The 13,737-nt window shown below is 41.4% G+C and overlaps 1 protein-coding gene across 1 annotated transcript in view; it reads left to right on the plus strand.

Annotated features, from left to right (window-relative positions):
* Lonp2 (lon peptidase 2, peroxisomal) overlaps window positions 1-13,737 on the plus strand; it is a 78,025-nt gene that overhangs the window by 46,161 nt on the left and 18,127 nt on the right. The window contains exon 11 of the mRNA XM_021169891.2: window positions 674-807. Coding sequence (XP_021025550.1) covers window positions 674-807 — 134 coding nt within the window. The remainder of the gene's footprint in view (window positions 1-673; window positions 808-13,737) is intronic.

The raw sequence follows: 13,737 nt of genomic DNA on the forward strand, positions 1-13,737 counted from the left end.
CAGTGTACAGCAGTGGTTCTCAACCTTCTTAATGCTGTGACCCTTTAATACAGTTTCCTCATGTTGTAGTGACTCCCCACCATAAAACTAACTGTAGCTTTGCTACTGTTATGAATCATAATGTAAATATCTGATATGCGATCCTTATGAAAAAGTCATTAGATTCACAAAGGGGTCACGACCCACAAGTTGAGAACAAATGGTATAGAAGTTACTCATAAAATCCAAACTAGAACTACCAGATAGTCCAGCTATACTAATCCTGGGTGGAGATGTGCAGATCTATAGGTCAGCACACTAGAGATTCTTACATATGCATGTTGATTGCTGGACTAACAGTAGTCAAAAAATGAAGCCAACCTGCCTGCCCATCAGTAGACAGATGGAGGAAATGTGGTACACAGACACAGTGGAATTTTACTGAGCAGTAAAGAAGAATTAAATTATGGCACTTGCAGGAAAATGGATACACCTGGAAATCACTCATGTTACATGAAATAAGCCATACTCAAAATGAGTAACATGTTTTTTCCCAAATACAGAATCTGGACTTGAGTTTGTGTGTGTGTGTGTGACTTTCAAATCCACATTGTTTCTTTAGGGAACTGGCTGTCCTTTTTTCCTTATTTACAGATGGTATTTATCCAAAAGTAAAACATTTTTATTTTAACAGATACACCAGAGAAGCAGGAGTCCGTTCTCTGGACAGAAAGTTTGGGGCTATTTGCCGTGCTGTGGCAGTGAAAGTTGCAGAAGGCCAGCATAAGGAAGCCAAGCTGGACCGTTCGGATGTGGCTGACGGAGAAGGTTGGTGGCTTTGTTCTGGTATTCTAGGGAAGGCCAGAATGGTGCTATCAGTTTCCTATGGAGCAAGAAGAGGGTTTCGGTCCTTGAAGCAAAAGTGTATACAACTTCAGCAATAGTGTATCCACTGAGTATGGAGTAACATAAGGTTTACGGGTTTCTCAAGACTCTTTTACAAATAGCGAAGAGTTAACTGTTCCTCAGTAGTCTTCAGTATTGCTACCTAAATAACATAGTTATTTTCTCCAGATTGCTACAGTGGGCACACTCTACATGTGGTTTCGTGTTCTCTTTTTGAATTGGTGCAGGCAATTGTTACATCCTAAAATAATTTAAAATAATGTTTTTAGACGCCAAATCTAATCACACCTATAATCCCAGAACTCCCAAGGCTGATGCAAGTTCAAGGCCAGCCTGTTCTATATAGTAAGAGCCTGTCTTAAAAATACTGATGACGATGGCGATGATGATAAGCTGTCTAAGTCTGCCAACACATATCTCAATACACTAGAAGAGACTCATGTGTTTGTCTCACACAGCTTTTTTTATAGGTACATAATTAAATATAATACAACTTTTTCTGAATAATTCTGGAGGTCATACCCTGAGGAGAGTATCACTACTGCAGTTATTCAAATGCATGCGTTTCCTTTGTTTCCCAGTTAAAGTATGTGATCTTCTTGCCAGAAGGAAAGGTTTTTTTTATTTTATTTATTTTTATTTTATGCACACTGGTATGTTTTTGTGTGCATGTATGACTGTTTGAGGTTGCCAGATGGAGTTACAAACAGTTGTGAGCTGCCATGTGGGTGCTGGGAATTGAACCAGGGTCCTCTGGAAGGGCAGTCAGTACTCTTAGCTGCTGAGCCTTCTCTCCAGCCCTGAAGGAGATTCTTAAGGAGAGCTGTCATCACAGCATGTTGTTATGTAATTTGCCAAAACTTGCTTTTGTAACATTTAGTGGTAAGGAACTGAACATTACTTCCTAGGAAACAGATTAGAGTTCTACCATTTCCAAAACTCTTTCCAGAATGCAGTTAGGTAAATGTGAGAAAAGAGCCGTACTGTGTGGAAGTCTTGGTAGACCAGATGGTGTTTCGGTGCACAGAAGGGGAGGTTCTCACATGACCCTCTTGATTCTGTGTGATCTTACCTGCTCCCATGTTGCACCTCACTGTTCATTCTTAAGAATAAACCTCAAGTTTAGCTGAATTGAAGCAATATAGTTATACTATGTAGAATATGGATATTGAAATCTAATTGTTTCTTATAAGGACATAAAACTTCTGTTGTCCTTTGTATGGTTTCTGTGTCCCAAGTTCATATGTTGGAGACTTAGCCTCCAGTGCAACAGTCTTGTGAGGTGGGGACTCTTAAGAAATGATGAGAAGCTAGGAAGTAGCTCAGCGGTGGTGCACTTGCATGGAGCCAGAAGGCCCTGGGTTCTATCCTGAGTGAGTCATGAGGCCCTTCCCTTGTGGCTGGATGAATGCATTGTCTTGAAGAAGTGGATTGCATTCCACAGTAGTAGACTCCTGGTGAATGGATGGGCTTGGGCCTCCTTTACCTCTGTCTCTCAGGAGCTCACCTGTCATATGGTCCTTTCTCCCACACTGTACATAGGCCTTCATTAGCATAGTTCTTTGTTCTTAGGCTTTTCAGCCTCCAAAATTATGAGTCACACACATTCTGTTCACTATAATAAGTTATATTATATGCCTAGGCTGTGGCATTCTGTAATAAGACAAAGCAGGCTGGGTCAGTTCTTGCTCATACTTTCAGGGATACAGCAATTTCCTGAGCTTTTTAGGATGTCATGGCTCAGATCTCCTTGTTCTTAGCAGTTTGTAGTTTTCATTTCTGATCATTGTAGTAGAAAGTTAGTAGAATTTGATAGAGGAACTTTGAACTTTGAAAACATGTTCAGACTACACTTTGTAGAAATTGTAGTTGTAAAACCTGTCCTAGGCTAATAAATGCCCATGAACAGAGAAGGCCATGCAGAAGCAGGGCACAGCTTTCCTCTTTAGTTAGGAGCTATGCTCTTCCTGCTCTCTCTCTCCTGTGCTCAGCCCACGGCCTCTGAACCTCTGTCTTTTTGTTGTATCTGTGATACAGTAGAAGAGGCTAAGTTGAAATGTATCTATATAACACATTTGGAAATTTATGTTTAAGATTTAGATGGTGATCTTAGAATTTTTAACACATTCAGAGGTGTCAAACTGAATTTTCTATAGTTATAATGCAGTTTAATGTTTGTAAATAATCATTAGCATATCGCTAATATTTGTTCTTAGATTACCTTTACAAATATCCAAGAACTTCTTCAAGAAGCTTGGGAACTGTTTATGAATGTAAAGTTTTTTGTTGTTTGGTGGGCTTGGGTGTTTGTTTATTTGTTTGTTTATTTGAGGCAGAGTTTCTCTGTGTACCCCGGCTGTCCTGGAACTTACTCTGTAGACCAAGCTGGCTTCGAACTCAGAGATCTGTCTGCCTCTGCCTCCCAAGTGCTGGGATTAAAGGCAAGTGCCACCACACCTGGCTTGAACATATAGTTTGTTTGTTTATTTGTTTTAAGATTTCTTTATTTATTTTATGTGTATGTGTACAGTGTTGCTGTCTTCAGACACACCAGAAAGGGCCATCAGATCCAATTACAGATGGTTGTGAACCACCATGTGGTGTCTGGGAATTGAACTCAGGACCTCTAGAAGAACGGCTAGTGTTCTTAACCACTGAGCCATCACTCCAGCCCTGAACATATAGTTTTTATGAGAGTTTTTACTTAGATTTCTGTTGTCATTGTTTTCTTTAATTGCAGGTCATCTTGTACATGATCAAGTAGCTGAGTAAATTTGAGTAGTTGAGCTAAGATACCTAAATGCTTTCTTAATTAAGAAGACATTTGTTTCAGATACTTTGGTTGTAGTCCTTACCAGAGGCACAGACATAGCCTAGAGGTTCTGATATCATGAGACAAAAGACTGACTTCCAGAGTTAATAGAATAATTACAAGGAATATCACAATTAAAACATATATAGTATATTATATAATTATAATAAATGGTGTTTATGACCTCCAACAAACCAAAGGAACATTTCTACAAAAGAATTTGCATTGGGTTTTCACACCAGAAAGTTCACATGGAGCTCAGAAACTGAGCATTTCTGATTAGAAAATGATTTATTTAAAGTAGGAGTTATTTAAAACACTTGTTTCAGTAATTTCAAGTAATTCAGTGGGTGAGCTATTTTTAATGTTAGAAGTAATGCTGGACTCAGGAAGAAAAGTAACTTAGGGCCACAAGCTTCAAAACAGGCAGGAACTGTCTGTGTTTTAACAAGCTTTCTGGGGCAGATCCAGCAGCTGTGGTCTGTGAACAGTTGTCTTTATGTTTGTGAGATTGTAGTGAGAATTACTTTGGCCACATAGAAATGGAGGATTTGAGAAGGCAGATGAGGGATATAGTTGGTTAGTGTCAAAAGTGGAACATCAGTGCTTCAGCTAGTTGTCAAGCAAGGCCATCCATAAAAGCATTAAGTCCTGTCTTTCCACCTGGCATTAGGATATTCCATTTTTTTTTCCTTCCTGAGTTATTAGTTGGGTTGAATAAAAACACATAATTAAAGTCTTATTCTGATATTTACCTGTCTTTTGCTAAGACAAATATTCTATGTGTTCATTTACATATTCAGGTATTGCTTTGTAGAGTTAGACAAATGGCTGCTGTTTAGTCACTTATCTGTCATGTGTGCCCAATTACATAAATACCTCAGAAGCTAGCATTAGCAGAGAAATCGTCCACTTTGATCCTCATTTTATTCATAATCTTTCTCATATTCTTCAGTAACTACTGTGCCTTGCCCCTTGGATTCTGGGAACAGACACATACACATGTGGTAAAGTGTGACTTGTCTCTTCATTCGTTTGTGGTACTGGGCCTAGAGCATTGTACATGTGAGCCAAGGCCTCTATTCTAAGCTATATCCTCACCTCTTTTTCTCTTTTCCTTTTTCTTCTCTCCTCTCCCTCCCCTTCTCTCCTCCTTCCTCCTTCCTCCCTCTCCCCCCACCCCTCTCATTAAGTTGCCCAGGCTGGCCTTGAACGTGCAATTCTCCTCCTGAGTAGCTTGAGTTTTGGGTTTGTATTACCAGGTCTGATAGGCATTGCTTACATTTATTCATCCTAGAATTTTCCAACCTTTTCGAAAGTGTGGACTAAGTTCTTTCATCAGTTTTAAGGACAAACAAAACAAAAACAAAAAACTATACCTGCCTCACTCTTTATTTATTTATTTATTTATTTGATGTATGTGAGTACACTGTTCAGACCAGAAGAGGGCATCAGCTCCCATTACAGATGGTTGTGAGCCACCATGTGGTTGCTAGGAATTGAACTCAGGACCTCTGGAAGAGCAAGGCAGTGCTCTTAACCTCTGAGCCATCTCTCCAGCACCTATACCTCTCTTTTACTAATTTTTTTTCCCTATTAATTTAGCTTTGTAATTTAGTTTGTATATTTTTGGTTGCCCTCTATTCCAGGTTATTACTGCTAACTTCCGTTATTTAAACCTATGGAATTATAATTTTCAGAAATGTGCTTTTTACTTTTTAAATGGTCACTTAATTATAAATATATGTAGATGTAAATGCATGTATGTATGTATATGTGCATATATGTTTTATATGTTTTTCCCAGTGAGTTTTTCATTGAAATTGTTTTTTCATCTATCTATCTATCTGTCTGTCTGTCTGTCTGTCTGTCTGTCTATCTATCTATCAGTCAATCATTTCTTTTGGTCTCTGAGACAAGGTTTCTCTGTGTAGCTCTGGCTGTCCTGAAATAAGCTTTGTAGACCATGCTGGCCTTGATCTCAGAGATTCCCCTGCTGCTGATTCCCACAGGCAGGGGTTAAGGTAGATAGCACCCTGCTTGAGCTGCTTTTCAGATTTTTGGTTTGGGGGGGAGGGGGTTGTTTGTTTTGTTTTGTTTTTCAAGACAGGGTTTCTCTGTGTAGCCCTGGCTGTCCTGGAACTCACTCTGTAGACCAGGCTGGCCTTGAACTCAGAAATCCGCCTACCCCTCCCAAGGCGTGCGCCACCACTGCCCGGCTCTTTTCATCTTTTTAATCCATCTTTTTCCCTGTTTTCTTGGATACTCAACATGGGTTTAGGGTTACCTGTCTGAGCAATTTGTCATCCGATCCAGCTGTGAGTCTGTCTGTCACCTGCCAGCTGTGGCTGCTGTTGTCTTCTGTTTCTGTTTTGTTTTATTTCATATCATGTCTTCTGTTTGTTCAGAGCAGTGTGTGGGACCTAGGATCTCACATGCTAAGCCACACTGAGTTCTGTCCCAGCCCGTTTCTTGTTCTTCCTCTCCCTCCTCCCCCTCCCCCTCCCCCTTCTCCTTCTTCTTTTTAAAATTTATTCTGTTTCTTAAGATTTCTTTTTTGGTTATTTCCTTCCTCATAATGGCAATCGTTGCCCTCTAAAAAGAGTGATATTTTCTCCTCACAAATCACTAGGTACCTGCAGACCACTCTTGATACTGTCAGGACTTTGTTTTAGACTTTGTAGGACTACTCTATTTCTGGTTTAGCCTTATTCCTAAAATATGATCTTTACTGCCAGGATGTGTTGTTCTCTGAGAAACGGTTCTTACTGCTGACTTGGCCCCTTCCTTGTGAGTTCTCGATTGTGAGTCTAGTTGGGCCTTCACTTTGCAGTTTTTCCTCCTGGGTTTCTGGAATCCGCCCTGAATATGCTCTAGTTAGGAGCTAGTCACATTTGGGAAGGCTTTAAATGGCAGATTTTCCAGCTCCTTTGTCAAGGAAGTCAAAGCTGTTTTGAAAAAATGATTTCTCAGAGTCACTTTAACTAAATCCCTTCAAGATTGAAGGCACAACTCACCTTCTAAACATTCCTAAGTTGTGACAGAGCTCGATTCTAGTCCACGTCCCCAAATAAGGAAAGAGGGAAGGAGACAGGTCTAGGTCTAGAGGGTGGCAGCTGATGTCTAGAGTGCGTTCTTGCCCAAAAGGCAGAAGTAGGGGGGCTACGCCACCCACCACTTAGCATGTAAGTGGTCCTGATTTGATTTAAATTCCACCATAGACACTCAGCAGACACTGGTCCTTACCTTTGTCATCCAGTTAACAGGCTCCTCTTAAAACTTGGCAGCATAGCTCCCAGTCCATGGGATCTTAAGTGCTGTATTTTCAGAAAGAGCTAGTGGTTGGATTTTATTTCCATGAAGACAAGCTTGTCTTCCCATAATAAACTGCTGAGCCCTCTGATCAGCACAGAATGCGGGTCTGGTGAAGCCACCACCTCTCTCCGATGAGGACAGTGTACAGTTCAGTGAGGATCCTGGTGCCTGAGGTGCATTTTGATTTTGTATTAGCCCCCATTCACCCCCCACCCCCGTCCTCCAGGTATACTTACAGTGCCTCTGCCTAATGTACTTACTGTGTCTTAATACCTCAATGCATCCTTCCTGGGGACCATCACAATTTTAAAAATGCATGAAAATGAAAAAAATTCGATATCTGTACCTTACAGCTCCTCATTCATTCACTTTAATTCTTACAAGTAACTGTAGCCTTGTCTCTAAGCAGGGATGGGGGAGGTGAAGGAAGGTAACCCACCCTGGAGCTCACATACTCAGGGCAGATGCCCTCAAGTGCTGCTCTGTGCTTTGTGTGACTCCTCACCCCACTTCACTGCGTTGGCTCCTCTCAGGTTCCAGTTCTGCAGGAAGAGTTGGTCCTGTGGTGGGCTGCTAGCTGGCAGAGAGAGGTCTTTGTGGTGGCTTCCTGCCATTGACTTTTCAAGTTGAAAACATGTTTTGGGTATTTTAAGTGTATCTCCCTCCTAACCAAACAGGAAGCTGTTCCTGTAGAAAAATCAGGTGATTTTTGTTTTTTCAAATCCCTTTCTGTAGTCTCCAAATTTGACGATTTCCATTCTCCTGCTATTGCCCTAGTGTGTTACTATAGGAATGAGATGTAATATATCACTAGGTCCCATGGCTCGTATCCGTACTCCAAGAGCTCCAGAGGCAGGAAGCAAGAGGTTAACAGGAATCTGAGCTATCCTAGGCAACAATATGAGACATTGTCTCAGAAAAATAACTTAAACTAGTATATACAATACTTCTAGGTAGTAAGGTTTGTTTTGGCTTCTTCTGCTTGTTGCAGGATTTGTCTCTTGAATTTCAAATTGCTTATTTTTTCAACTTTCTTTCTGACTAGTCTCCACATTTGAGGATTTCCTTTCTTACTTTCTTACTTTGTTACTCAGTTACTTTCTTTGGAGCAAGTTACCCACAAACTCAGCAAATTAGAATATCAAGCATTCTAAAACTACTTATCAGGCATTTATTTCATGGTTTCTATGGATCAGGAATCCAGGAGCAGAAAGAGTAGCTAAGTCATTGATTTAAGACTTGTCCTCAGATTGTGTATTGAGGCGCAGGCAGTGGCAAGCTCACCTTGGGAGTAGCAGCCCACTCAGAGTTGTCAGCCAAGCTCAGCGCCCTCCGGCCCTCCGACTGCTGGCTAGAGTTCTTTTCTTTCCACAGGGGCCTCTCCCTAGGCTTAGAACATAGCAGCTGGCTTCTCACAGTGGGATGTAATATGTTAGATAAGAAAAATAGAAAAAGCTAGAGGCAGCATCGGCCACCTTTTATAAAACTGGTACCACACTCGTTGGGTTACACATACCACCTGTGATAGGCTGTGAAGGATGACTCAATAAAGATGTGAGTGCTAGGAGATAGGGATGGGCTATTTGGAAGTCATCCACCAGGCCCTCTCCCACCTAAATAAAATTTGTTTATTTTTGCTGAAGAACAAGCCTGCCTCCATCTTAGTCTTAAAAGCCACCTTATAGTCAAGATAAACTAGGCTCACTCCTGATTATGATTAAGCCTCTGAATCTCAAGGATTGGGCTATGCCCCACTTGTAACCCTAACTACAAATGGTTCTGTACTGCCTGTCCCAGAAATGACAATCATGTCTTTGTTTCAGGAGGTTGTTAGGACTAACTTGTTATGTTCTGCTCCTTTAACCCTGCCTATTTTTTCCTGACAAATCTCCCATTTAGAAACTCCCTACCCCTGAGCTCTATAAAATTCTTGTCTTCTTCACTTCCAGTGCTGCCCCCCCTCCCCAAGCCCCACCTTAGAGGAAGGCTGCCCTTGTATACAAATGAAAGAGCTTGCTTTAATTAACGTGGCCATGATGATTTGGGTCGGTGTTCTTTCTTCTCCCAGCTTTGGGATTACAATTGCTTTCCTCACTTTTTAGGGTTTGTTTGTTTGTTTGTTTTAGTTTTTGTTTATTTGGTGCTGGGAATTGAACTTAGGGCCCTACACATGCTAGGCAGGAACTCTGTCAGTGAATTATATTCGCAGACCAGGTTTAAATATCTTTTTTTTTTTAAGCAATTACCTTGTGTCACTCAGTTTATATGCCCTTATCTCCACATATCATAGAAGCCTCACAAAATCAGTACAGAGCTGTTCCGTTTTATGAAGGAGGAATTGGCTATCAGAGGAGATGACCTGTTCAGAGTCATACGGCAAGCAACGCATGCATCTGAGCTCACCCAGCTTAACCTCCAATCAAGCTGGTCTTCCATAGCCAACATCTGGGGTACATTTCTGCCCCCCACAAGTGTCCAGGACTCTGCCACAGCTATGGGAGTAAGTTTTGAACACTGAAGGATTAACAGGGCAAGGTGTACCCCTTACAGAATCGTGTATTACAAGGGAGATTCAGGGGTCACACCAGGCTTTAAAAATAGTTTTAATAAATTGAAACAAAATTAATTTACTTAGACATCTAAATTCATATGAATGATAAAGGTGGGTTGCAGATATTTTTATTTCCATAATTGTTATGCAGATTCAAATGTACTGCAGTGATTATTGAATAGAATGTTTAATGGACATACTTAGTAGTACTTAGGTTCTATTACCACCCCAAAATAATGAAGAAAATAATAACAGAAAGAAAAAACTATTACTAGCATGGAGGTTCTATGGGGTATTCTTAGATTTCTCCATCTATTGCTAGTTTAAAAGTATTTTAAAAATATTTTTATATTTGAAAAATATTTTAAAATTTTTACAGCATTGTGTTTATGTGTGCATGCATATATGCCATGCCACTGAGTGCCAGTGGAGATCGGAGGACAATCTGAGGAATTGTCTCCTTCTTCCAGGTGGGCCTGGGGAATGAAACTCAGGTCATCAGACTTGGAGGCAGGCACCTTCAGCTGTGAGCTGACTTGTCAGCCTTTTAAACTGTGCTGGTGCTGGTGGTGGTTCTTCTCCTTCTCCTCCTCCTCCTCCTTCTCCTCCTTCTCCTTCATCATCATCATTATTTCCAAGTGGATTTGGAACTCAGGTCTTGCTTATTTACTAAACTATCCCCCAGTCCCCCCAGGCTCTTGGCTAGCTTGTTTCTTTTAAAAAGTAAAAAAAAAAAAATTTTTTTAATTGAAGCCCACTGTGGTAACTAACACAGGTCTTCAATCCCAACATTGAGAGGCAGAAGTAGACAGATCCTCAAGGCCAGTCTTGAGGTACAGACAGCCAGGGCTACACAGAGAAACCCTGTCTCAAAAAAAAAAAAAAAAAAAAAAAAAAAAAACTGCAAGTGTGCAGGCTCAGCTGCTTAGCCCGCCCCGGTTAGTAACTCCACTGTCATTTTCCTTTGGCATGCTTCCTTTAGTTAAGGAGAGGGTTTTCTGGAAAAGATTAACCTGATTAAAGTGACAGCACAAATTATGCAGTTGGATATATTCAGGTTTTTCTGATTTTTAAAAGTATTCAGTTTTGCCTTTTCTGGGTTCCTCTGTAAATATTCTCTATTTAAGTGTCTGGTTTAAGACACATAATTCTGCTATCTTATTGTCTTAGTTTATTGTCTTAGTTTGGCTTTTACTACTGTGAACAGACACAATGACCAAGGCAACTTTTCTAAGGACAACATTTCATTGGAGCTGGCTTAAAGGACCAAAGATTCAGTCCTTATCATCAAGGTGGAAGTGTGGCAGCATCCAGGCAGGCATAGTTCAGGAGGAGCTGAGAGTTCTACATCTTCATTTAAAGGCTGCTAGCAGATACTGGCTTCCATGCAGCTAGGATGAGGTTCTTAAAGCCCAGACCCACAGTACCACACCTACTTGAACAGGGCCACACCTTCTAATAGTGCCACTCCATGGGCTGAGCATATATGAACCATCACACTTCTAAAGTAACAAATATACTTATATATTCACTTTTTAAAAATTGTGTGTGTGGAGGAGGCAGATGGAGTTGGTGATGCATGTGTCTGTGGAAGCCAGAAGACAGCAGCAGACCTCTCCTGTTGTTCTCCACCTGCTCTTTTGAGACAGGGCCTCTCACCAAACCTGAAGTTCATTTACTACTTGTCTGCCTCCTAGTGCTGGAAACACAGACACTCCACTATACACAGGTGTTTTGAAGATATAAATTCAGGTCCTCCTGGTTATTCAGCAAGGTCTGTAACTAACTGAGCTATCTCCTCTTTTTTAAATGTTTTGGGATTCAAACTCATGACCTCACACATACATGCTAGACACGTGCTCAAAGCATTTCACTCTTTAAATGTTTATTGGGGACAGAGGGTATAAGCTCTGGATGTCCTAGAACTTGCTATGCAGATCAGGCTAGCTTTAAGAGATTTATTTTTTATATGTCTCTGTCTCTGCGAGTGAGTGGCATGTGTATGAGGGTGCTCATGGAGGCTGGAAGAAATTGCTGGATCTCTGATGCTGGAGTTAGAGGCCATGGGAGACCTCTGTGTGAGCAGCATGTGCTCTTAGCTGCTTAGCCATCTCGTCAGCCCCTGCTGTCTCACTTTTACAGCAAGGTTGATTGAACTATCTTTAAAACCGTAGTTGATTTTATAGTTGCCATATATACCCTTCTCTCCAAGCCAAAACAAGATCTGAATTCATGTAGATGTATGCACGCTGCCAGTGTAGGTGAATGGTCAAAAGACGCCCAAGTGTAAACTTGCTCTAAAAGCCTTCAGTTGAGTAGCTTTTGAGGTGATCATCAAAAGGCTGTTGCTAATTTTCTGAAATCCTAGAATGATACCCTAAGCTCTAGGTTGGCTACTGTTGTAGTGTGCTTTCTGTTGCTGTAATCAACACCATGACTAAAAGCAACTTGGGGAGGAAAGGGCTTACTTGGCTTGCACTGCATGTGATGTAGTCTGTCATCAGGGAAGCCCGACAGGGACTCAAGGCTGAAAATGAGACCACAGAGGAACACTACTTACTGGTTTGCTTTCTGTGGGTTGCACAGTTTGCTTTATATAACCGCAGGATTACCTGCCCAGGGGTAGCACAACTCACATCAAGCAGTAATAAGAAAATGTCCCCACAGATCAGCTTGATGAGGGCAGACCCTTGATTGAGGTTCTTTCCAGGCAATCTCAGTTTGTGTCAAGACGACAAACCTCACCAGCACAATTGGGTCCTTATCCATTTGACATTCTGACTGTCACTGTTAAGCCGTAATCATTCCTTTCTCTGTCCCCAAGATCTTGCTTATATTTATATCATATATAAAACCAGTCTAACTTTTAAAAGTATATGGTCTTTACGAACTTTAAGAGATGTAAAAGTCTTAACCCCTCTTTTAAAATCCAGTCTTTTAACTATGAGCTTCTGTGAATCCAAAATAAGTTGTATGCTTTTCTTATTTTAGAACAGAAGAGCGAGAGTATAGTTAATCAAAACAAACAAACCAAAACCCAGCAGTAGAAATAGCTCAGTGTTCCACAGCTTGAACTCAGTATCTTCTGGGCTCCAAAAGGCTTGGGCAGTTCTGCTTCTCTAAGTCAGTTATCCTCTGTATACACAGCTTATCTCATAGAATCAGGCTAGCTCCATTACATAGCTGTCACTGTCCTTGGTTGTCATCCCATGGTCTTGGCATCACCAGTATATACACTGCAACAGAGGCTGCATCTTCACCTATGCCCTCTCCTGATCCCTTAAACTGCCAAGCCTCTGTGGCTCTCCGTGACCCATTCAACCCTGCAGTTTTCATGCCACCAAAACCAGCAGTACCATATGGGAGGCACTTACACAGTACCAAGCTCAGATGCCAGCCTGAGATGCATCCACAGCCTGCTCTGGACCACAGAGTCTCTGTGCTGACCCTGAGGAAACACTTCCCAGATTTCATGTCAGTGATTTTAGTCTCTTATTAGTGGCAGTTTATTCTTTAGCCCAGGTGATCTATCTACCATCATGTGTCACAAGAAAGCAAAGTTTCACTTACAGTGTGTCACATGAATGGTCCCGTCGAAGCTTTGCTTCCCTCTAAAACTTCACAAGCCAGGTCTCCATTATCTGTATATCACTCAACATTCCATAACAGTTAAGCTCTAAGCAATGGCTTTTCCAGCCCAAAGTTCCAAAATCCTTCCACAATCCTTCCCAAAACCAACATGGTCACCATGACCAAAAGCAATCTGAGGGGAGAAAAGGTTTATTTTCAAATCACAGTTCATCGTGGAAGGAAGCTAAGGCAAAAACTCAAAGCAGAAACCTGGAGGCAGGAAATGAACGATAAGCCATGGAAGAGCTGCTTACTGAACTGTTCTCTATGACTTGCTCAGATGCTCTCTTACACAGCCTAGGGCCACCTGCCCAAGGGTGCCACCACTCACATATCAAGCCATGCCCCACAGACCAGTCTGATAGGGCAGCTCCTCAATTGAGGCTTCTTTTCCAAGGTAACTCCAGTTTGTACCATTTGACAAAAACTAACTAGCACAGCTGCCCTGTTGGAAGAACCACCAGCAATTGACTGGGGAACTGCAAAGCCAGTGTGACCAAGACAGGCTTAGTGAGTTACTCTGAAAAGAGGCTTGATACCCGGA

This window comes from Mus caroli, chromosome 8 (assembly GCF_900094665.2).
Source record: "Mus caroli chromosome 8, CAROLI_EIJ_v1.1, whole genome shotgun sequence".
Lineage (NCBI taxonomy): Eukaryota > Metazoa > Chordata > Mammalia > Rodentia > Muridae > Mus > Mus caroli.